This window comes from Kwoniella shandongensis, chromosome 10 (assembly GCF_008629635.2).
Source record: "Kwoniella shandongensis chromosome 10, complete sequence".
NCBI lineage: Eukaryota > Fungi > Basidiomycota > Tremellomycetes > Tremellales > Cryptococcaceae > Kwoniella > Kwoniella shandongensis.
In genome coordinates this window covers 1,306,573-1,328,921 of record NC_089296.1, presented here as the reverse complement: position 1 = coordinate 1,328,921, position 22,349 = coordinate 1,306,573, and the positions used below count along the sequence as shown (strand labels likewise).

The following is a 22,349-nucleotide window of genomic DNA, read 5'->3' as shown; positions in this document are numbered from 1 at the left end:
TTTTTTGAGGTTGGTCAATGATGGACGTAGCAATTGAGTGTATAAGACTTCTAGAGTGTGTATACAAGCAGATATCAGATGGGTAGAGAAATGGATTTAGGTTGGAGATGCGGTAGTAAGCAATAGTTCTCACATCCCTTGCTCCGTTGCAGAGATTGTGGTGTTTGTTGTCCTTGTCAAAGATGCAAGGAAAATGAGATACAGGATGCTGGTTGTGGAAATTGGGAGGAGAGATACAGGCTCAGCTATATCACTCAAGGTGCCTGATTGGCAACTGCATGAGGTCCAGGGGATCAAATGGATTGAGTGAGGCTGTTGGTTAAACTGTTGTCCAGGTAGTGTCCAAATAAGGTAGACGTACAATAGCAAACACAGACATGTGGATCAGGCTGTCTCGGGACCTCACTTTGTGCATATTGCCAAAGTAAGTGTCATGACAATCACTGCCACATACATTATGTGAACGTCAGATCCTGATGCACTCGCCACTTCACTTGCTATTCTTGCCGAACTGGTAGAACAACTTCCCACAAGCCCATCTATTCCTTGGGCTAATTTGACAAGCTTGCGAAGTTGTGGAATATTGCTCAATGTAGATGGGTTGATGGATAGATAGATGGATATATATGAGAATGGCTATTCTCATCTTTGTACTCTTTTTTTAATGATTTCCCCATTGAAAGTCATACATCGTACCTTTGTGGTCGCTCTTGGCGATATCACTTAGCCTTCAGTCAGTCCAAGGGCTCAACACTCATTCTGAGGTTGTTCTTGTAAGTGGTACTGGTGTAGCTATAAAGCAAGCATTGAGCATCCCCACTGTATGCTTTACTCAAATTTTGCCACTGCTGACTTACAAGTATCAACACCTTCAAGCCCTCATTACTATACTTTATACTTAAAGGAGATAGAGCTGTGTCTTTATTCATATCAAGCACCTCAATCACAGCACTTTTTTGTACAGCATGGGTCTCCAATTCCTCACGTCAGATGAACCATCCCTCACTTCCACATCCCAAGCAGACCAAGTATGTTGCACAAAACTCCCCTTCTCTTACATTTTAGGTTATGATGAAAGTGACCCAGTTGCTTACTACTGTCAGAACTTTCCAGAGCAACAAGGCCACCACTCCTAGTACAAGCCACACACAGCGTCCTTCTCAAAAGGCTCCCACTTGCTTCATGGGGCCATGGTGCCACTTGCCCACCATGCCTTGTCCGTCCCGGACTATCTGTCAAAGACACTGTTCTAATGACCCAGAATCATTAGATTGTGGCAATTATTGTCCAAGAGCTCATTGTGACAATTGTACATCATGCCCTATATGGGAGGACATGCATGAGCAATGGAAAAGAAAACATGGGCTCAGTGATACTACTTGTGGGGGTGATGATTATCACAGGGAAGAGGTTATAGGGGATCAAATTGGTCGGGCAAGGTTAAGGGGCTTTGCTGTTCATAAGTGATTTATTTAGGGTAAACACATAGTAGGGGACACATGTATGGGGATGAAGCTGTTGACTTCATATGCTGACTTCCACAAAACCATTTTTATTGGCACCTGAGTTTGGAGACGCCATACAACTGTCAGAGGTGTACAGCTGTTTGCAGTTCAGTGTTTTTGGCCTGACTGAATGCCTGTCGTTTACAGACCTTGCAAGGCTGATTGTATCTGAAGGGATGCCATGTTGAGAGAGTGCAATGTAAGACATTCCCTTTGTATGAATGGGTAGATCCTTGGAGTATTGCAAAATAGGAATGGAGTGCTGTAAATGCTGCAGTGTTTCAATCAGGTATGATGTCATGAAATGAGCAAAAAGCATGCCTACTGCCTGCTCTTTGGTACACTTTGCTGCCCTGCTCATCATGTTTCTTTGCAGTACCAAGCCATATTGTTACTTCCTCTTACTAAGAGCTATTTACAACTTTTATCACAAATCATGGGTCTCTTGCTTTATGGGACAAGCCGGTCAGCCACAAGTTCTGCTTCCGGAGCCGCCCAGGTATGTCATGTTCAAAGCTTGCTTTCAGGCATGCCACGTCTAAGTGAAAGACAGCCAACTAATCATACTTGATTCCCTCCTGATTTTGTACAGCTGGAATGTCAAGTTAAGTTGTGTACATTGTGCCCCAACATCTCAATGCTTTCCTTTTCCTACAGCAACTGTACAAACTCCAATCCAGTCCCTGGAGATCACACAACACTGGAGTCGCCTTGTAGTGATCGCTGTGGATTCTGTTGTTGTCAAGGCTGCAAAGAATCAGAAGAGTGCAACAGTTGGGAGCGGAGGCAGAAAGAGTTTGACAGAGTGGAGGTTGAGAAACCACAGCAGGAGACAGGAAGGGAGAGTAGTTAGCATCCTAATGCTAGCGATAGTTGCTCACTTTGAGTTGCCTAAGGGTTCATGGAATCAGGTCTCTCATGTCACATATCATTCACTTTACAAGGTTCTTATCTTATGTGCATACATGTAGATACAAAACATGGTAAGGGAATTCAGAAATGTGCTTGTCTCTAGCTGATAGGGACACTCATTTAAGACACCTGAGGTCACAAGTGCTCACCTCAGTTGCAATTATGGAACTGCTCTCAGCTCAGCCTGTTTGTTTGGTTGGATGGCCGTGGTCCCCAATGTTATTTGAAGGATGAATGTGTTTGAGGGGCTGTCATGTTGAGAGGTTTCATCATGGCGTGCTCCTTTTAATACGATGCATTCCAAGTACAAGGGATGACAGAAGTTCTGTGATTGCTGCTGGCTGCCTGACGGGTATGCAGACCTGTCTGTTGGTATTGGAATTGCCCACTGACTAGTACTACAAAGACTTTTGCCACCCCGCCAAGTGAAGATATTTTTCCTCTCCCTTTTTTGCAACCAACCAAGGGTCTGCATTGATACAGAGTGCTTACAACTCTATCCACAGTCAATCATCACATCACAAGATCCTGTGACATCCAATATGGGACTTCCACTTTCTTACCATAGTCAGCCATCTACTGACACATTCTCCCAAGCCTTCAAGGTGAGTCAAAAGTTCAGCTTCCAGCTACCTTTCCCATTGTGTTGCATTATGTTGTGTTGGAATTGGAATATTTGGTACATGATGATCACCGACACCTCTGCTGTCTGCTGACAATGTGTACAGACTGTTCGTGAAGGGAAATCGTGCAAGTCATGTGACACAAAGCTCCCCATGTCATTCTTCTCCCGCATCAGGTGCATAAACATCCATGACATGAGCTGCCCTCCCTCAAAAAGGCAATCAGGTTGTGAGGAGCTCTGTGGAGATTGTTCTTGTAATTGTTGCAAGGAGTCACCGAGGTGGAAGGAAGAGTACTCAAGATGGGAGCAAGTACAAGCAGAGCTTAGTCAGGATGACCAACTGCGAATGATGTGGGAGAATGCAAAGTGGAGGCGCAGGTTGGGGTTGTAGGATGTGCTGGACCTATCTGTTGGTCAGATTAGCTTTTTACTGTATAATCGCTACAGAGTGCATGTTTCTGGAAGGCTTTATTAACATGAAGAGAAATGAAACTATCAACTATCTTGTACGGCATGTGCTAGTCAGTCCATTCCATCTTGCAACCATGACACAGCTTTGTCAGTTGAAATCTCACTGTCAGAATGTTATGATAGGCAATGGTTATGTTCTCGCACTGTGTCAAGATGTCAAGTAGCAGAATTTAAGAATGTCCAAAGGCAGGATGTTATGAAAGACGATTACCAAGACCTACATCCTTGGGTATATATAGCCAGACTCAGGGGATCCAGCAGAATCCTGATTATCTTGGCCTTCTATACAACGCAAAGCTTGCATAGCATAGGTGGCCACTGGCTAGGCAATGCATCATTTTAGAAAACCCAAGATCTGTCATTCATATTTGTTGTTGCATTGCTTTCCGCTTTGGCATCACAAGTTCTGATGGTGACATGGTTTGATCAGAATGACATATACAGGTGCTGCTCTCTCCTCTCTTCGCTTTCCCCCTCAGCTATGACTTTAATTTGACTCATATTGATAGCATAGTGTTCTCAGCACCCCATGTCACCCTCACATAGACAGTGTCTTGTTCTGGATCTGGTGATTGTTGTTGTGTCCTGATCCCTTTCCAGTCCCCCTTGCTTGCTGAAACACCAAGGATAAAGATCTTCCAGATGGCAACCCTGTCAAACCTGAGCCATCCACTTAGGTTACATTGGTTATATTGCCGCTGTATCACTCCACTGTAGGTCTCTTAGGTAGGCCAAACATGGTACCACCAAGACTCGATGGAGAAGGGGCTGACCGTCTGGCTGTTGTTTGACTGCTCTTTCATTATTACTTCGTTTGAGAGTCGTTTGCGTCTAAGTGGAGGTGGGATAGTGTGCCGTATGCGTACATGTCTCATGGTACGGTAGAAGTATGTGTATGCTATTATCTAAATACGTCCTCACTAACTAATAACTATGGAAGGGGAAAGGATATGTGAGCTGTGTATGAACCTCCGCCAACCTTAAGTCATTCTTCTCAAGGAAGCCAGCTCGAAGGTTGGTAGAGCGTCTGTCGAGGGGTGTTTCTCGGTCCTAAACAGAGGAGAGTTTCAATCATACTCCCTTATTCCTCTCATAGAAGCTATCTTATCCCTCAACGAAGCTTTGCCGAGCATCTGTCGACTTTTGCTCTGACTGTTCACGTGACTCGGCCGAGTCCCAGTCAATGTCCGCTCTTATCCTCAACAGACCTTGTTGTACCACGCCGTGGACTGTTGTCTGCAATACCTTGCAATGCTGAGTATATCTGAATGTCGCCTTGCTGAACACTTGCCTTGTATTCCACTCTTTTCTCTTGATGTGAAACCTTGTGGTTTTCAGTAGAAGGGATACCTGCAATACCACAGCTGCTAATAATGTCTCCAGGCAGACTGGGTCCTGTTGTGTTGTAAGCTTGCCAAAACTACTCTACACACTCTTTTCAAACTACATATCCATTGCAGAATCAGATCTTGTCATTGTTTGTTTGTCAAGGGGCACAGCAGGCATAGGCAAACTTCTTTCCCCCTTCACATTGTTTGCTTCTGCTTCCTCTCCTATCTTTCGGCCTATCCTTTTTAGGTTCAGGTGGGGTTCCCAGTTGACTGTCCCCACTTCCAATATATCATCTGGATGACAAATGGGAAGAACTCTTTTTTGAGCTCAGAACCTGTCCATCAAGATCTTAGCTTCTCACTACCACTACTTGAAATGGTGTACAATGAAACGGCCAAGGATGTGCTCTCCCCTCTAAAATGACCATGCAAACCGTGGAATTTGTGGTGATCTGAAACTTGGAGCAGTTCATAGCTTCGTATGTGTCACAAGCACATTAAATTGTGGGTGCAAAGGAAGGCAATGTCACATTGTATGGTGTTTCAATACCTGTGCTCCCACTCAGTATGAGTATGCTATACATGAGGGAAATCAAAGAAATTGGAGTAGTTAGAGGCAAATTCTTCTGGTCTGCAAACCCTCTTGGGTCAACAAGAAGCTGGAGGTGGCCAGAGAACACGCTCTGTGTTGAAATACAAGAGGCCAGCTCCTTGGATCTGCAATAATTGCCATTCCTTGGCAAATACTCTCTTGATAAGTTTCACCATGTTGAACTTCTTTTGATGCAGTGCAGAAATCCTTAGTACTTGATACAAGGGATCACATGGAGAATGGGAACAAGACCAATTCTGTCAAATGTTAGGTCTCTGGGTAGAAAGCATGACCATTGGTTGCTCAACACATATGTTTGCCACTCTTTGAATTTAAATGAATAGCCTTGAGTCATCACCATCTCTTCTCTCACATCAGACATAGATTGAGCTTTTCTTTTATTCAATACATACACCTTCAACAATCCTCTGTTCTCCACAAAATGGGTCTCCCAATCTACCAGCGAGATAAAGCATCTTCCACTTCTGACAGCAAAGCAGACCAGGTATGTTGCAGCAAAGTCCACCTGTTGGGAATCCTTCCTTTAAGATGAAGTTAGCTGGGTCACTGATTGCTGTTGGAATTTATGAAGGCTGGCAAGCAGTCCACTACCGGCAGAGCTCACACACAATCTTCTTCTAGGGGAGATCCATGCTGTATCATGGAATTTTGCCATTTACCCAGCATGTCCTACCGTTCCCAAACAGGGTGTATCAGGTGTGATCCTGATGTTTCTGAGTATGACGGCTGCAGTTCATACTGTCCAGGAGGTCATTGTTATGTCTGCAAGGGATCACCGGAATGGGCCGCTACGCTTCGGCAATGGCAAAGCAGGCATGGGGTGACTGGGACTAGCTGTGGAGGTGACTATTAGACACAAAGCTTTCAGGGGATCATACCATTTGAATTAGGTTGTTGTTCATAAGCAGTTTTGATGCAGGATTTTTATATACTAGCAGGGTCGGTGAGCTGTATTCAACAAACAGTGAGAGCCTCCACACCATAGATATTGTGAATCTGAGGTTGAACAAAACTGTCAAAGTTAGGTAGCTGTTCTCAGTCTAGAGTGTCCGTGTGGATGGCTGCCTTCGATTCTGTCATGTTGAGTCACAGAGGCTTTAGTAGATGAGGTTCTATCACACCATGGTAGCAGGATTGAGCAATATTTGACCGCAGTGTCAACACAAATAACAAGATCTTGATGACACAGTCAGCAACAATGACAAGAAGCTGATGAGAAGAACCTCAAAATGGATGTTGTGCTCTTGCACTAACTGAAGGCTAAGTGATCCTGTTGAGATTGACACTGTCAAGAGCAATACTGAACCTATGAGATATGACTGTCAATCAGGAAATCACTAAGGGAAAGTGTGGAAAGATAGCATCCATTTTGAACCCAGGGATGGGACTATTCATATGACTTTCTTTGAGTGCAATGAACCTCACACAATTAACAAGAGAATCAGAGAGAGTCTCAAGATGATAAGGTTCACATGATATGTGTGGCAGTCACTGTCATGACACATACCTTGGAGGCCTGAGTGCATCTAATATGATGCAATGCTGAGAGGTTTCACCACCCTGTGCTCCCTTTGATACAGTTAAGAGCTCCTTGATGCAGGTACAAGGGGAATTGAAGCACTGTTGCTGCTTCTGACTTTCTGGCAGACAAGTGGACCTTCTGTGGGTATAAAGTGTGTACACTGCCTACTTTTAGAGAGACTTTTGCCACTCCCCTCGCTGTTCATCTGATTTTCAATTTCACACAATACCTAGTCACATTGTTGCTTGCTTCCACACAGAGTGGTTACAACTTGATCCGCAACTAAGCCAAACCACCCACCTTGATCATTGCTTGTGACGTCATGGGTCTCTCTATGTTCAAAGAAAGTGAATCATCCACTACTGAGGCCAGATCTCAAGCAACTGAGGTATGTCCTGTCCTGGCTATTTTTCTTATTCTACATGTCTGGAGTTGAAATCTGTGTTGAACATAGCACTGACTCTGCCTTTCTTCAACATTTCTACAACCTGCACATGATTTGTGCAGTTGGCTTTTGAGGGGTCAATCTGCGACACCTGTCATAAAAAGCTCCCAATGAGATTCTTCTCTTGGGACAACTGTGAGAATGTCACAAACAGGGGCAAACATCTCTGGGCACCAGTCCCACTGATTTCAAGGTGTGAGAGTCGTTGTGCTGGCTGTTCCTGTTGTGGGTGCCAGAATCAGACGAATGGAAATCAGAGAAGGAGAAATACGACCAGATGCATGTACTTTTTGACAAAAGTGAGAAGCTTAAAGCTGAGTGGCATGAAGAACTGGAGAGGAAAGCAAATGAACAGGCTCTTTTGATTGGTAGACGAAGGACTGGAGGGAGATGACAGTGGGACACAATCAACCTCGGGTCAATAGCAAAGACTTTGTTCAGATCCTGGTTGATCTCACAACTTGCCAGGACTTGTGAGTGGACATTGTGGTGATATAGATGGATTTGTGTGAGAAGCAGCTAGGTGTACATTTGTCTATATCAGGATTTTGGACTGTATATACATGTGGATAAGAACATTAGTAGGGAGATGAAACTGTTCAATAGGTGCAGTGATAATTGTTTACATCCCAATGTGTGTCTATGACACACTGCGGGAGTAACCTGCCTGAAGTATGATTTTCCTGCTTAAGCCTCACAACAACCCTCAGCTCATGTTTACCTGCTGAAATGAAAGGTCAGAACCATAAAGTCAGGGTGTCCTGAACGTAACTGTTTAGTATGACTAGTGACAACAGAGTAAAACAGCTGGTGTTGTAACAAACCTGGATGTCACAAATCCCCTAGCAGAGGGTGCAATTGATGAATGCACAGCAGTGGAGTTTCAAGCAAGCTGATGATCCCAAAATGGGCCATGATTGAGTAGGGTATCCAGCTGGGATGTTACCTTGTTTATGATAGCTTTCTAGCCTCATGTTCATTGGACAGAGGATTTCTAACAACTTTCCAGTTGTGGTAAAAGCACACTAAATCTTATCAAAGATGGAGAGAATCCTCTGTCTTCGAAAGTCAGTACGCTTGTGCGGCCTTATTATGGTCTTTCAGAGGAGACTTGAGTTGAGACAACCACCACAGTTTTTGACTGTACTAACCCCACAATTCCCTGACATCACTATGTTACCATACATACATCTTGATTACATACCATGCCTATGTGCAATTTTGATGACACCCCACCCACCCTACACTGCACCCAAACATGAAAGGATATACTTCACACGAGCAAGGGGTTCATACACCGTTGGGCTGGCCAATGTCATAGAGGGACTGGTTCAAGTTGTTATGACCTCATTGTTATGTAAAAGCTGTCTTTCCATTGTCCTTCACTGACTCAACCCCTCAGAAGGAGTACAATTTAGGGAAGTAAGTCTTTTCTTACATTTCTCTCTCAACAATCATTCCCACTTGCCTGCCACACCCAACAAAAATCTTGACTAAGCAACACAGAATCACTACACCTTCTTGACAACATGAGTGAAAAGTACCTTGGGCCATCCAGCACTGGATCTACCAGTAAGGTATGTCACTATCTGCACACTGACTCGCAGGGACATACAGTGTATTCTGACTCTTTGCCACACTGATTAGGGGACTGCTGGTTCCAGGACCACACATCATTCGACCACTGGTACCGGTACCACATGTGTCAGTGCTTCCGATGGTTGTATGCAGAGCATCGATTGTGCTCATGGCAAGTATCTCTCTGCGGACGCCTCAGAGTGGAACGCAGAAAACGCGGACTTCGACAAGCGGATCAAAGATGTCGAGTTTATCACGGAAAGCTCTCTCCGGACCTATCCCCTCAATACGTTTAGAGAGGACAATATTCGTTCCCTTGCCGATGTCAAAAGGTTCATTGCCATTCCCGATGAGCGAACGGAAACCATGGGCAGAAGAACAAGGCAAGGCAGGGTCCAGATCGTCGTCAGAACCAATGGCGCCATTTGAAAGGTATATTAGGTAGTAGGGTGTGATTGTAGCTATAATATGGCGAGGTCGATTCGAGCATGAAGGCATGGTATCAGTACGAACGCCGATGACCCTGCATATGTTTCGTAGCGAATGCATTAGTGCCATGATGTATGAACGTATCAGATGCAGGGTATGTCAAACACAGCTCCTCCCTCGTTTGCTCGTCACCTCCCAGCTCAGATAACATCAGTCGTTAGAGCTGCGCCTTCCGTCGACCGTCTCTTCGCTTCTGGCTCAACGAGTCCGGGACTTCCTGCTCTCTTCTCGACCTGTCCTTCCACCCCATTCGCCTTGTTAGCTGCTCGAGCCGCTTCTTTCTTCATTGATCGTTTCGATTTCTTCCCTTCTTCTGCTTGACCAGGCATCGGTTTCGCTTTCGCTGCTCCAGCAGCTTTACCAACTCCGGCTTTACCTCCTTTCTTGTCCAAAGTGGGATTGACGTCGCCCTCGACTGCACCCAGAACACCATCTTCACCCTCTCCTTCTTCCTCCACCTCGGCAAAGAGCATAGATAACGGGTCCATGTAGTATGACATCTTCCACATATCGGAGATTCTGATGGACATGAAATCGAACGAGATTGAAACAACTGGCGGGATCGTCGTGGCGGTCGATTGATCGACGGTAGTATCAGAGGTGGGAGCAGGAGGAGGGGGAGGTGCGGGAAGTTTTGGGAGTTTGGGATATCGTTGAGAGAAATGGTTAAGAAGGATGTGTCGAGCGTTCATCCTACAATGGCAGCGACAGACACGTCAGAACATGCAGCGCTGCGCTGTGATTAAAAGCCACAACACTCACCTCTTCCCAATGTCGATGGCTTGGCTGAATGTGCTATGACCCTTGACCGCTGCTACTTCAGGCTTATCATCCTCCAGCGTCGCCTCGTGTATCAATAGCGTCGCGTCCTTTCCAACTTCCACCAGACTATCGCATGGTTTGGTGTCGCCGGAGTAACTGCATTTCACGATTACCCAATCAGCGACGATTATTTTCAGTACTCAGCCAGGAGACGGACCGCGACTTACACAACCTTCCAGCCTGACGAGTGTTCGAGAGCCAATCCATATGCCCTGCCTCGATGTTGGACGGTCGGGGCCCAAATTGATTTCAGTTCCAGATCACGCAGGAGTCGATTGACATTTGTCCAGTGATCTCGATTACTACCGAAGTTAGCAAGTCCAAATCAGCACTTGTCTTTCAAGTCGAGATAGAAGGAGGAGCTTACACATTGGCGGAGAATCCATGTACATTCACAAATGGCCATCTCTTTGCTCCCCTCTTCCCATCTTCCATCGTCGCGTGCTCAAAGTACTCCAAAGATCCACCCTCCACGGTCTCATTTGACTGACTGGCGACTTGTTCCTCGTATCCTCTGTTCTCGATTCGGAATCCAAGACGGTTGATATTGATATAGATAATGTTCTCCAACGCTTCTTGTGACGGCGCATGATGTTGCCACGACGCGGATTCTTGCATATTCAAGGCGATGAATGGCGGTGCGACGATGAACAAGGGGGTGGTTACGCCATACTACAGCGAACCAAGTGAGACATTAGTTCACGAATCAAGGGTGAAAGTTACGACGTCGGGGACGATAGGAGGTACTCACCTTGAACCTATCCTCGAGTAAAGCATTCAATCCCAGGTGGTGATCCGCATGCATATGGCTGATGAAGATCATCCGCAGTTGTTCCCATATTTTTTTCACGCCATCTCTCCCATACCTCCTTCTGAGCTGTCCAAGTGTCCCTTCTCCACAATCGAGCAGGATTCCTCCTACACCTGGGACAGACAAATGTGTAGCGGAGACATTCCGATATTTCGAGGGAATAGCACTTCCAGTTCCGAGAGTGGTCACGACGATATCGTCTCCTGGTAGTGGTGCTAACGGCGTTGTAGATCTCGGATCTGCCTTGACGGCTTCTTGAGCGACATCGCAAGCTTGCGCATACTCCGGCATATCATGACGGATCTTCTCCCGGGCAGCACCACCTTCTGAAGACGTGATGCGGAACGGCACATCCTTCTCGTGAGGTGGTAGCACCGATACAGGAGATGGCGGATGCATTCGGCAGTAGGAGCATTGAACCAGGAAGGAAGTGTTCGGAGGGAGGGTGGCGGTCGTAGTCTCAGGTGAAGAGAGGTAAGGAGGAGTGAAGATTTGGGAATCGAGAAGGGATAGCTGAAGAGTGTTCCAAGCTGCAGAGTTGAAGACTGTGTGTTCGGGGGAGTCTGACGGATCTGCGATGAGGTGCTGAACACAGAACATTAGTTTGGTGAAATCAAAATCGGTCTTCCGACTCACCTGAGTGGTCTCGCCGAAAGCTGCCATCCACGCCTGGTACTCTGAAGTCTGCCAAACTGATTTCGGAACTCGATGAACAACCACATGAACGTGTCGAGCAGGCTTGCTTTCCGGTTGAGACTTCAGCTCTTGATATTCCTCAACCGCTTTGTTTGCAATTAGGCTCGACAACGTAACCTCGGTACAGTTCACCACCATCAATACCTGGTGGTATCTGATCAGCTTGTACCTCCAGCTTGAGGATTGATCGAACACGTACTGATCCTGGTCCTCCGCCCACCAGGCAATCTTCCGGCTTCACCGTTCTTTTCCCTCCTTCAACGCTAGAATCGTCCACCTCGATACTCTCTCCTCTGGTCAAGGTACCTCTCAATGGTCCTTTTGGCACACCCAAGGCATTCGCTTTGTTCACATCAAACTTCCCTCTTACATCCGGTGCTTGACAGATATACACCATTTGCGTCTCCACGTCTTCCCCACTTGGTAGTGGCAGTGGCATTCGAGTATCAGGTCGTGCAGCGTTGACTGTCCCGTCTGGATTGACAAGTGGATTGATTGGACGAGTAGGAGATCGAGGTGGGGAAGTCGCACGGCGGAATGATCGCACTTGTGATCCCGTTTGGAACATGTCAGATACAACTCGATCGCACCATGTTTGCGTATCGGTAGGTGAAAGTCGAGTTGGGCGGAACGAGGGCGATTGTGGATCGTATGGCGGGTAGGAGAGGGATGCGCTGGGGGCAGAAGACGATGCTGATGCCGATGATGACGGTGTCAACGCGATTGCTCTAACGGTGATGTTGGGCGATTTGAACATTTCTATTGGTTCGCCTGCCGAAGCTGTCCGAGGGTACGCGTGCATCTGAACATTGAGCGCGTCACTGCGCAAGAGAACCAGAATACCAAGTAAGCAAATGATTTATTGTAGGGCCGTAAGACACCGCACTCACCGGACAACAGACGATCGAAGCGTCGCAAGGTATTGGGAAACATCAGGTGGTCCAATGATATCGACTTTTGGTATGCCCGCATCCGCAGCTGTCATGAGGACGCCTAGGGAGATTGTAGATTATCAGCACACCACTATGAGGAAGGAAAGCTCCCAACCCACCAGCAAGTCCAGCTCTACCCCTACTTTCCCCGCTCCCGATGAAAATTCCACTAAGCCCTCTCATCGTCAACCGTTTCTGCGTGAAGGCCCTCTGTGTGCCCTCCCCACATCCGAATAAAAATCTAGCATTGTCGAATGCGACATGCAGAGATAAGTCTGAATCGGGTCCAGGGGCTGTGATCGCTCGTATATGCCAATTGGGTTGATATGTCTCCGTATTGGGTTTGGAGGATGATGAAGACATAGAGGAACAGAAGCGACGGACGGAGATACCGCCTGGTCTGAGCAGACGAAGAAGCAGGATGGTGGTTGGTGCTTTGGCTCGGATCGTAAGCTATGACGGTGGGACAGATTCGATGATCGTGTAAAACAAGATGTTAGGTCAGCTCTGTCGAATGATGTCAATAGGTCAGTAACTTGATCATGGTGAAATCGGAAATCTTTGTGGAGGCGACAGAGAGTGGAGGTCCAACACGGCGTGGCAGCTGCTGCTGCGTATGGGCAATGAATTAGCATCAGGCTTGTTCGGTATGCTCCCGCAGATACGGTTCACCCCTTCCCTTGCTTACTACAGTGCATGAAGTTCGTTTCTATGCATAGCGATGTCGATTAATCAGCCGTTCTCCTCAGGCCGAGGTGATATACAAGCACCATGCTATATGCTACAACACCTCGTTCCGAAAAGCCATGTCAATTTATCGGGTCTGACTGACCTCGGTTGAACCGAGGCCCAAAGATGACATACCCGGTCAAAACAGGTTTGTCACCCGCCGAGTTCCGTCTCATATCAACGGGTTTACTGATAACATCTCGGCAACTACATATCGCTCGTCATGATGCAGATCTGTTTTGGCGACGAACTCGGAGATGGATGGTGGGGGATGGTGAACCGGTGGAAGGCTGTCCGAGATGGGAATCAAGGTATATAAGGAGGTCAATGGCCAACAGAAATGACCTCTTTCATTCACAAAGTCCACTCATCCACGATCAATAATCAAATCCAACCTTAACAACTCAACAGTTTCTCCTGTATAAGACATGTCTTCTACCACCACACGCAAGTTCTTAGTCTTCGGCGCCACACGCAATCAAGGTTCGAACGCTGTAAAAGTGAGTTACCACCGCCCTAGTCTCCGGCGCTCCCTCGTCCCGCTCCATCGCACAAGCCTCTCTTCTTTCGATCAAATCATATCTGATGACTACGACGCTGATCACATACTTCACTTCTCCCAGTGGCTATCCAGGCAAAGCCAATCTTCAGCCTCCCGGATCTTCGCTGTCACTCGTGATATCACTTCTGACAAGTCGTCCGCCGTGGCCTCTCTACCAGGTTTCGAGCCGATTCAAGGAGATGCGACACAAGCGAAGCAGATCTTCGAGCGAGTCGCTGCCAAACTAAGTGGAGGGGAGAAGATCAACGGTGTCTTCTTCGCACTTTACGGATTCGATGCGGAAGAACAAATTGCCTCAAGTGAGTAATGGTTGCTCTCTATCACCATGCTGCATCAGCGTAATGAAGCTAACGTATGGTTTCTTCTTTCTTAGGCAAGGTATTGATTGATGTGGCCGTCCAAAGCCAAGTCGACCATGTCCTATTTTCCAGCGGTGACTATCTTGGTCTTCGAGACGTAGACACTGGTCTCTCAGCGTAAGTCTACCTTTCCCGACTGATTGACTACCAAGCTTAGCTGACCTGTCCACCAACCAGTCTCGAAGCGAAGAAGACTGTCGAGGATTACCTCCTCGCATCATCCATCCCTCAGAAGAACATCGTTCGAACTACCATTTTCCTCGATACATTTGTCCGGGTCCCTGGGTTCATCAACACGATTCGAATGTGGAGTTCAGAGCATCGTGGAACAGGCGTAGCGACCGCCGATATCGGACGTGCAGTCGCCAAGATTTTTACATCCTCTACTCAGTTCTCAACGGAGCCCGTGGTAGGACTAGCGGGGTACGAGGGAAAGCCTATAGAATGGTTGGATGCATGGCAAGAAGTGACCGGGGAAGATCTGAGAAAGAAGGAGATGACCCGTGGTGGACCACCTTTGTCGGAAGAGAGAGCGAGATTTCTCAAAGTGAGTTGGTGAACGCGTCTTCGGATACGCTTCACAAATTCATAAGCTGATGATCCTCCATTTGCTCCTGTTTAGCTTTTGATCCAGGAGGAGTGCGATACGCGAGTGGAGGAGTCAAAGGCGACATTCCCCTGGTTGATGGACTGGAAGACATTCTTACAGGAGAATGCGCCCCTGGCATAGAAATGCGGATACCTATAGCGATTGTAATAGTGGACTGAATAATTGAAGTATATGACGATGTAGTATAGTACGAGTTACTCAGACAATACGAGTTACTCGGACAGCACCATGCCACCTGCAAATACCAGTAATGGAGCGTTGCATGTATCTGCGAATGATGGCTTCATCTCTGTAATAGCAGAGTGTGTTGGGTGATCTTGGTGCCAAAGTGCCACACTCAAAAGTCCCGCGAAAAAATCAGTCGCCCGTTCACTCCCACCGGATTCTCGCGACAGTACAAAACTCGCAATTCTCATTTCATTGTTTCTCTTCTTCTTCCATAACGCGCCTCCTTATAGGTATGTCTAGTACCATTTGTTCGTGACACGATCTGACCACACGCTGACCTCTTTTCACTCCATTGTAGAGTCGCTTGATTGTCGAAAAATATAACCTCACGACAACCAGGTGCTCGGAAGCGCTAAGAGTGAAGCAAGTCTCCCTTCTCTAACACAGGACGGAGGTTCGTTCAGTAGTCTTCCACCGTTCGGTCGGGTATCTCATTGTCATTCTAGAAGCATGAGAAATGGAAGGGTGAACGATACATCGTATCAATTTATATCTGTATCATGCATTGCTATCTGTATTTGGACATGTCCAAATGTCGTTCAACAGTGGTACGGCGAACGCACGACAAGAGCAGTTTCGGAAATGTGTTTGGTTGGGTGGTCGGAGATGTATTCAGTGTCCGGATATAGCAGCATCAACGTATCGGTCTCCTCCGCCGGGAATGGCATGTACCCGCATGGTGCTGATATCTGAACCATATATTTACATGACCACTAGAGCTGTTTGTGAGATTGGATTCTCGTCTTGCTTCTGCAACAACCTCAGATTACTCTGAGCGAACGAGATCTCTCCCAATGCTGTTCTCCTCGTTTCTCCTACTTAGCGCGAGCTCGCTCGTTGCTCCTGCATTGGCAAAGTCAAAGCCCACCCTCGACGCTGCGACTCACCGTGAATTGCTGTTGAATGGTCGACCTCAGATTGGATTGTGGAAAGCCCTGCTTCGTCAGAAAGAGCGAGAGCTCCAGCTCGAGGAGGACCTCTCGTCTGATCTACTAACAAGGTGAGTGCTGCATCCTTTTTTTGCTTTCGTTTTCACCCATTTGATTTTGCACAACCTCTCGACTTTCGTTCCCTTCGGTGATTCCGGACAGTAGTGAGAACCAGCTGACATTTCACCTATCAAAGCGAGAATACTCAACACACATTCTCTGCTTCCAAGGTCAAGTCGAAACCGAAATTCGAAGCCCACTGTTTCCCCCAACTCATAAGTCATTTCGACGATTCTGTCAACGGGACCTTTTGCCAGCGATACTGGCTCGATGCTAGTTCGTACAAGGAGGGAGGACCAGTGTTCGTCCTCGACGGAGGAGAGACAAGCGGTGCCGATCGGTGAGTGATGGCTCCTACACACAATATGGGGATCACTCTCCAGCTTCTGCGAAGCGACTCACATCGGAGTCCTACAAGTGACATACGACGCTCACTGACGTTGGTTACACCTTCCCAGAATACCTTTCCTCGAGAAGGGCATCTTGCAGATCTTGTCAAACGCGACAAACGGTCTGTCCATCGTCCTCGAACATAGGTATGGTTCTGTCAATCACACATGATTCGGCGCTGGCTCTGATCCTACATGATAGGTACTATGGCGAATCTGTCCCCGTCCCTTCGTTCTCAACCGATGATCTGAGATTCCTCAATAATGCCGAGGCTCTCGAGGATTCGGCCTATGTGAGTTACATCTCCGGATAGTCAGACGAAGCACATGAATTCAACACTCCTCAATATGATCCGGCCGCTGACATTTCTGTCCTTATTCTAGTTCATTGAGAACTTCAAAGCTCCTTCGTCTCTCATCTCTCTCTCCGATCCCAGCGCATTACATCCCAGCAATACCCCTTGGATCTACTACGGTGGTTCATATGCGGGTGCAAGAGCCGCTCATATGAGAGTGCAGTACCCTCATTTGGTCTGGGGCGCTATCGCCAGTAGTGGTGAGAGTGAACTCTTCCGCATGTCGTCGACCACCGGTCCCTTGCACCCTCAATCCCCCTCACTCTTGCAATCTGTTGCTATTCCGAGGTGCTTGAGCTGACGCGAGCGACCTTCGTCCCAGCGGTAACCCACGCCCAAGTCAGCTATCCCGAATATTTCGATCCCATTCAACGATACGGCCCCGAAGAATGTATCTCCGCTATCCAGTCTTCTATCAAGACTATCGACATGTTGTTGGACCTTCCTGCGCCTGTTCCACAATTATTAAAATCACTTTTCGGCCTCGGAGAGCTAGAAAGCGATACTGACTTTGTGGAAGTGTTGAGTTCTCCCACTGGTAAGTACACTTAGCAGCTAGTTATGGGCAGTCATAAGTCTGACGAAGTGCTGACTGTTGTCGATAATAGGGTATTGGCAAGGCAAGAACTGGGATCCAGCAAGTAAGTGGAACAATATAGTCTTGACTGTGTGACGTCTCGATGTAAAACTAAGAAAATACGTAGTCGGATCGTTGGAGTTCTACAACTTCTGTGACACTCTCACTGCTGGAGGAGCCAGTAGTCGACTGGGTTTGGTCAAAGTGTACGTTTACGACGAGGAGTAATTGGGAGACCGCCTTTCTAACGATCGTTTCACCTGCTAGCCCTGCTGAAGTCGTCAACTACGCAAAGTACATCAAGGAGGTATGTGTGATTCATGTGCGCGGAGTGATCGAGGAAGAACTCGCTAACGCGTGATTCACAGAACGTGGTGTCGAGATGTCCTCGATCTGATGGAAACCCCGCGTCGGATATCGAGGATGTGAGTAACTCGTTTCTCTGCCTTGTCGTCGCCAAATCGATACTTCAGCTAATTGCTAACATCGCTCCCGTTCAGTGCTTCGGATCGCAAGACGATTCCAAAATGCAAGAAACGGATCTGTCCCAGACGTGGCGGTTATGGCTATTTCAAGGTGCGTCGAGTGTCCATATACACAGAGGGTTGGGGCTGACAAACGATCCTTGGTAGTCTGTACACAGTGGGGATACTTCCAGCACGCACCTCTTGAAGGTCCCAGTATCCTCTCCAGACGGTTCGTCGATCTTCACGCGATTAACCCTATTATCACGAGTCTGACAACTGATATTCCCTTCGATACGCAATATAGGATTGACCTCGAGCATACGTCAAAAGGGTGTCGACAAGCTTACCCGCCTGGTAAATACTTCACCGTACCGGCAATTCCGGATGTAGAAGAGATCAACGCGAGAGGTGATTACGCCATCGAGGCGGACAGATTGGCGTTCATCGACGGGGATAGGGATCCCTGGAGACCAGTCGTGAGTGTGGGGTGTAAGTGATAATTGCAACACCACGCTAACATCATGTCTTGCCATCTCAGACTCCCAATAGCGATGTGGCTCCCAGGAGGAACTCTTCAGTGAACAAGCCTGTCCATATCATCTTCGGTAAGTTACTCCAGAACCTCTTACATCGAGTTGCATATAGCTGACCATGATTCTGATCAGATGGTGTACATCACTACGATGAGGTGAGTACTTCGTGTTCAAGTAGTGTACGGGTCGAAGAGACGCGGTTCAAGCTGACGTTATTTGATATCTGCAGAACGGCTTGACGAACCATGATGAAGAGCCAGCAAGGATCAAAGATATCCACGAGTTCGAGAGACTGTTCGTCTCAGAGTGGGTCGCGCGATTTTATGAGGAGAAGGAGAATGCGAAGGAGAACGTCGTGTAGAAGGCGAGAAGAGCGTCGTTGACAGGGTCGTCTGAGTTGTGTGCTGTGGGCAAAATTGCCCCAGATTAGAAATAAGATAGATGAAAACAGTGTTTGCGATCGATCGCCGTATTGAACGATCATATGTGTTGTTCTGACATGCCTTCAACGCGCTCTTCCCGTGTGTCGAGCTTTATTGTTGAGCACTCAAAGAGCAGGTCATTCGCACCGGTTGTTCGAACTGTGACATACAATATGACTTGGACTGCCTTGTTGGTGATATTTGTTTCGCTTTCCTCCTCAGATACAGGTGGCTCGCTCCTGCAACTTTGTGCAAGATTCCGCAGTTGCGTTGCAGCAACTTGGCAACAGATAGCTATGGGACACGGCCGGCTAAGCAGTACCATTACAGTGACTTCATCCTCTTGAGTTGATTTGCTTCTTGTCTATGTTAAACTCTTACTTGCTAATACTGGGCTTCTGGTACCGTTTGATATTCAGCATTGCTGTGAGAGCAGTTAACTGCAAACCTACCTGCTATTTCAGGTCTCATGGTCTGTCTGGCTACATAGCTTGGCTAGGTCTTCTACAATGTCTACAGCGATGATTATCATTCCATACCCACTATATACTATGACTCTGATGACCATACCAGACACCGTATATGCAGTATGCACACTGAGAGGTATCAATATGATGTGATCATTACCCATCCACAAGGAAGATCACATTCAAGTGTAGTAGAAAACTTCACTTGCACAATAGTAGTAAACTAGGAATGTATATTTGGTACAGGAATAGCTACTTATCAGTCCTGTGCTTCTGTATATAAGTACCACCAATACTAGCAGAACCGTGGGAACTATTCATGAGTCCAGTTGGTCATGTCTGTCGGTGGTTGCTGCATGTGTCAAATCAAAGTAGATGGCAACAGATAGTGAGTTGACAGATTTGAAAGCCAAGTTGGAGTCTCAGGGCATAAGGTGGTTGTACCATTGTACCTGGCTGTGACAGGCAGGCTCCTAACTGTGCAACAATGGGCAATTCAGCTCTCTGACGCACCATCAATATCCCCTGTGGGCCAGGTTCAAGTCTTCCTGAAAATGTGATTGAAGACAATGATAACAACATAATGCACCATAGTGATGACTCTCCAATGATGTCATTCAGATGCTTTTTCTTTGTTGCCCAGATGTGCGTTCCTTTCAGGTGGTGAAACATGACTATTAAATCTCACGCTCTGCACACAGGAAAGTCCTTTGATACACAAAAGGTCCTCTTCTTCTCTGACATCAAACACTATGACCACTGCCTGCAGGCTGTTCTCTGGTCTTCAATTGACAGATATAAAGAGCCCCTACTTGCATGATTTTATCCCTCTTTCTAATTGATATCTCCAGCTCAAGACAATTCACTTTCCGAACAACTGGAGCTCATCCTGTTTGTTACTCTACTACACTTGGTCTAACAAGCTGTCTACCACCATGTCATCTAGTGGCTCCACCTCTGTACCTTCTGCACCTGACCGAACCACACAACGGACGACACCAAACAGTCAGTTCAAACTTAACACCAGGGGCTGGTACCAGGACAGCTTTGATAAGATGGAAGAGTCGTTGGACAGAGGTCTTGCTCATTCTCAACAACCTCAGACTTCCACCTCCTGCTCAGGACACCCATTGGTGTTTGTCCGCACAACAGGTGTGGAGGTCAAACCTCATAAAGTCAAATTGCATGGGAGATCTGGTAGAGCTCGCAAGAGCCTGATGTTGGACCTCAAGAACCTACCTGTTCAAACCAACGACGAACGAGGATGGACAAGGATCAAAGTAGACCCTTATTTGCGTTTCAAACCCCTTAGAGACAAAAGAGAGTACTATCTTGTGGATGGTATTCACAAATTGAGCAGCGAGATAGCTCAGAGCCTAGAGTCTGCTCAAGATGGACCCACTTTAAGTGAGTATGATGTGGGTGGTCCCGTCCTGGTGGCAATGCAGCTTGAGAAGAGTGGTATTGGATCACATGCTGTCACAACTGCTACAGTTCTCTCAATTTTTTTGATTGATGACCCCTCTTGGACTGCATCTGACACGTCTGCTGGTGAGATTTGAGGTCTTATAGAGGTAGCCACTTTGTTGGAAAAACGAGGGTGTTGTATCATTGATGATGCAATTCAGATAGGGTGTCAGATTGTGCTTCTTAGTCCAGTCCATTTTAGGTTACTTCTTCTGATGTATGATATGCATATCTGCTTATAGGGTGTTCGTAAGGTTGACCTTATGTATGATTAGTGATCCCATACAAATATTCCTTGTATGGTACCAAGCTGTTTACCTGTAAAGACCACCTCTGTGCCTATATGAATCAGACGCGAGTAATGATATTTAGCTTTGGAAAAGGAAACATTTGACTTCAGATTAGGGTGGTTTATTTTCCCTTTTTGGAGATAATCATTAGCCACCCAGATTTGCTTGAGAACAGTGCTCAGAGATGGAACTTAGAGATGCCCTGCGAGACGTCTGATCAGCTGGTATTGCACGTGCTGTGATCTATCACACCAGCTGTAGCCCTCCATACCAGCTTGACATAACATGTCCAATTCACTATGACAGAGTGCTGCGCTCATGCTGGAGGATTGTCACGAGAGTCATCTCTCTCATACGACCTTGTACTAATACCAGACAATCATTTTTATACCATATCTAATCTGGCTGACATACTCAAAATCACCTTCCATTGCAGTATCTAAGTATCTACGGCAACTCTGCTACAAGAGAAAGTATCGCTAAAATGTGTTAAGTACACCTTGTGTGGTGGGCTATTATCCAGTACAGCTATTTCTATTTCCCTTTTGCATTGTCTCCGGCTTCCAATGAGAGGCTGTCAATGATACACTGGGTATTGTCCATCTCCTCAAATTCCACGCTATACTGGTGGCTCGCCTGACCACTTTCCTGGCTGTTCCAATATTCCATCTCTGACTCTATACAAGACAGTAGTTCTCTGACATTGTGAGGCAAGGAGTCATTGAAGTCAAAAGTGATGCTAGGATCACCGTTGTAATCAGAAACACTGGCAGTACCAATAATTGAGCCTTGTGTGCTGGGGTAGCCGAAGCCGATCTGAACATAGTGACAAACATCAATATCTATCATGAACTGCAAAGACTGTTGTATGAAATAATATACCTGATCAGTGGAGCCAGTGGTAGGATGATGTCGACTGCCAAAGGAGTTCATGTTGCCAAGAAGGTAGTAGTATGGGCTGGTGAAATGTGTGTAAACTGGCTCTAGATGTATTAGTGTGGGTTTGCGGCAAGGTATAAAGTGGATGCAGAAGAGGAACAATTGTTGAAGAAAGAAATGGAACATAGATGGTCTCCAGTTGTAGCCCTCTGTGAAAAGTGATAATGCATAAAGGTGGGTGGCTTTGAATCATAAACTACCTGTCAACACAGC

The 22,349-nt window shown here is 46.8% G+C and overlaps 4 protein-coding genes across 4 annotated transcripts; 3 read left to right on the top strand and 1 right to left on the bottom strand.

The window, feature by feature from the left end:
• Positions 1–8,953: 8,953 nt before the first annotated feature.
• CI109_105871 (uncharacterized protein) lies at positions 8,954–9,431 on the top strand (the record flags this gene model as incomplete). Its single annotated transcript, XM_032006823.1, has 2 exons — positions 8,954–9,001; positions 9,072–9,431. 2 exons carry the CDS (start codon positions 8,954–8,956, stop codon positions 9,429–9,431), a joined length of 408 nt encoding a protein of 135 aa, XP_031858875.1.
• Positions 9,432–9,631: 200 nt separating this feature from the next.
• On the bottom strand, positions 9,632–13,115 carry CI109_105870 (uncharacterized protein; the record flags this gene model as incomplete). Its single annotated transcript, XM_032006824.1, has 9 exons — positions 9,632–10,184; positions 10,254–10,409; positions 10,481–10,615; positions 10,681–10,985; positions 11,065–11,709; positions 11,761–11,964; positions 12,020–12,641; positions 12,711–12,813; positions 12,872–13,115. The coding sequence occupies 9 exons, from the start codon at positions 13,113–13,115 to the stop codon at positions 9,632–9,634; spliced, it is 2,967 nt and encodes a 988-aa protein (XP_031858876.1).
• A 794-nt stretch (positions 13,116–13,909) lies between these two features.
• CI109_105869 (uncharacterized protein) lies at positions 13,910–15,132 on the top strand (the record flags this gene model as incomplete). The annotated part of the gene is made up of 5 exons (XM_032006825.1): positions 13,910–13,981; positions 14,105–14,342; positions 14,417–14,519; positions 14,580–14,949; positions 15,025–15,132. The coding sequence occupies 5 exons, from the start codon at positions 13,910–13,912 to the stop codon at positions 15,130–15,132; spliced, it is 891 nt and encodes a 296-aa protein (XP_031858877.1).
• A 902-nt stretch (positions 15,133–16,034) lies between these two features.
• On the top strand, positions 16,035–18,912 carry CI109_105868 (uncharacterized protein; the record flags this gene model as incomplete). The annotated part of the gene is made up of 16 exons (XM_065967736.1): positions 16,035–16,240; positions 16,366–16,569; positions 16,688–16,765; positions 16,821–16,911; positions 17,003–17,174; positions 17,297–17,512; positions 17,583–17,615; positions 17,679–17,757; positions 17,819–17,858; positions 17,920–17,976; positions 18,052–18,127; positions 18,184–18,247; positions 18,323–18,494; positions 18,557–18,623; positions 18,684–18,706; positions 18,781–18,912. 16 exons carry the CDS (start codon positions 16,035–16,037, stop codon positions 18,910–18,912), a joined length of 1,710 nt encoding a protein of 569 aa, XP_065823808.1.
• Positions 18,913–22,349: the final 3,437 nt, after the last annotated feature.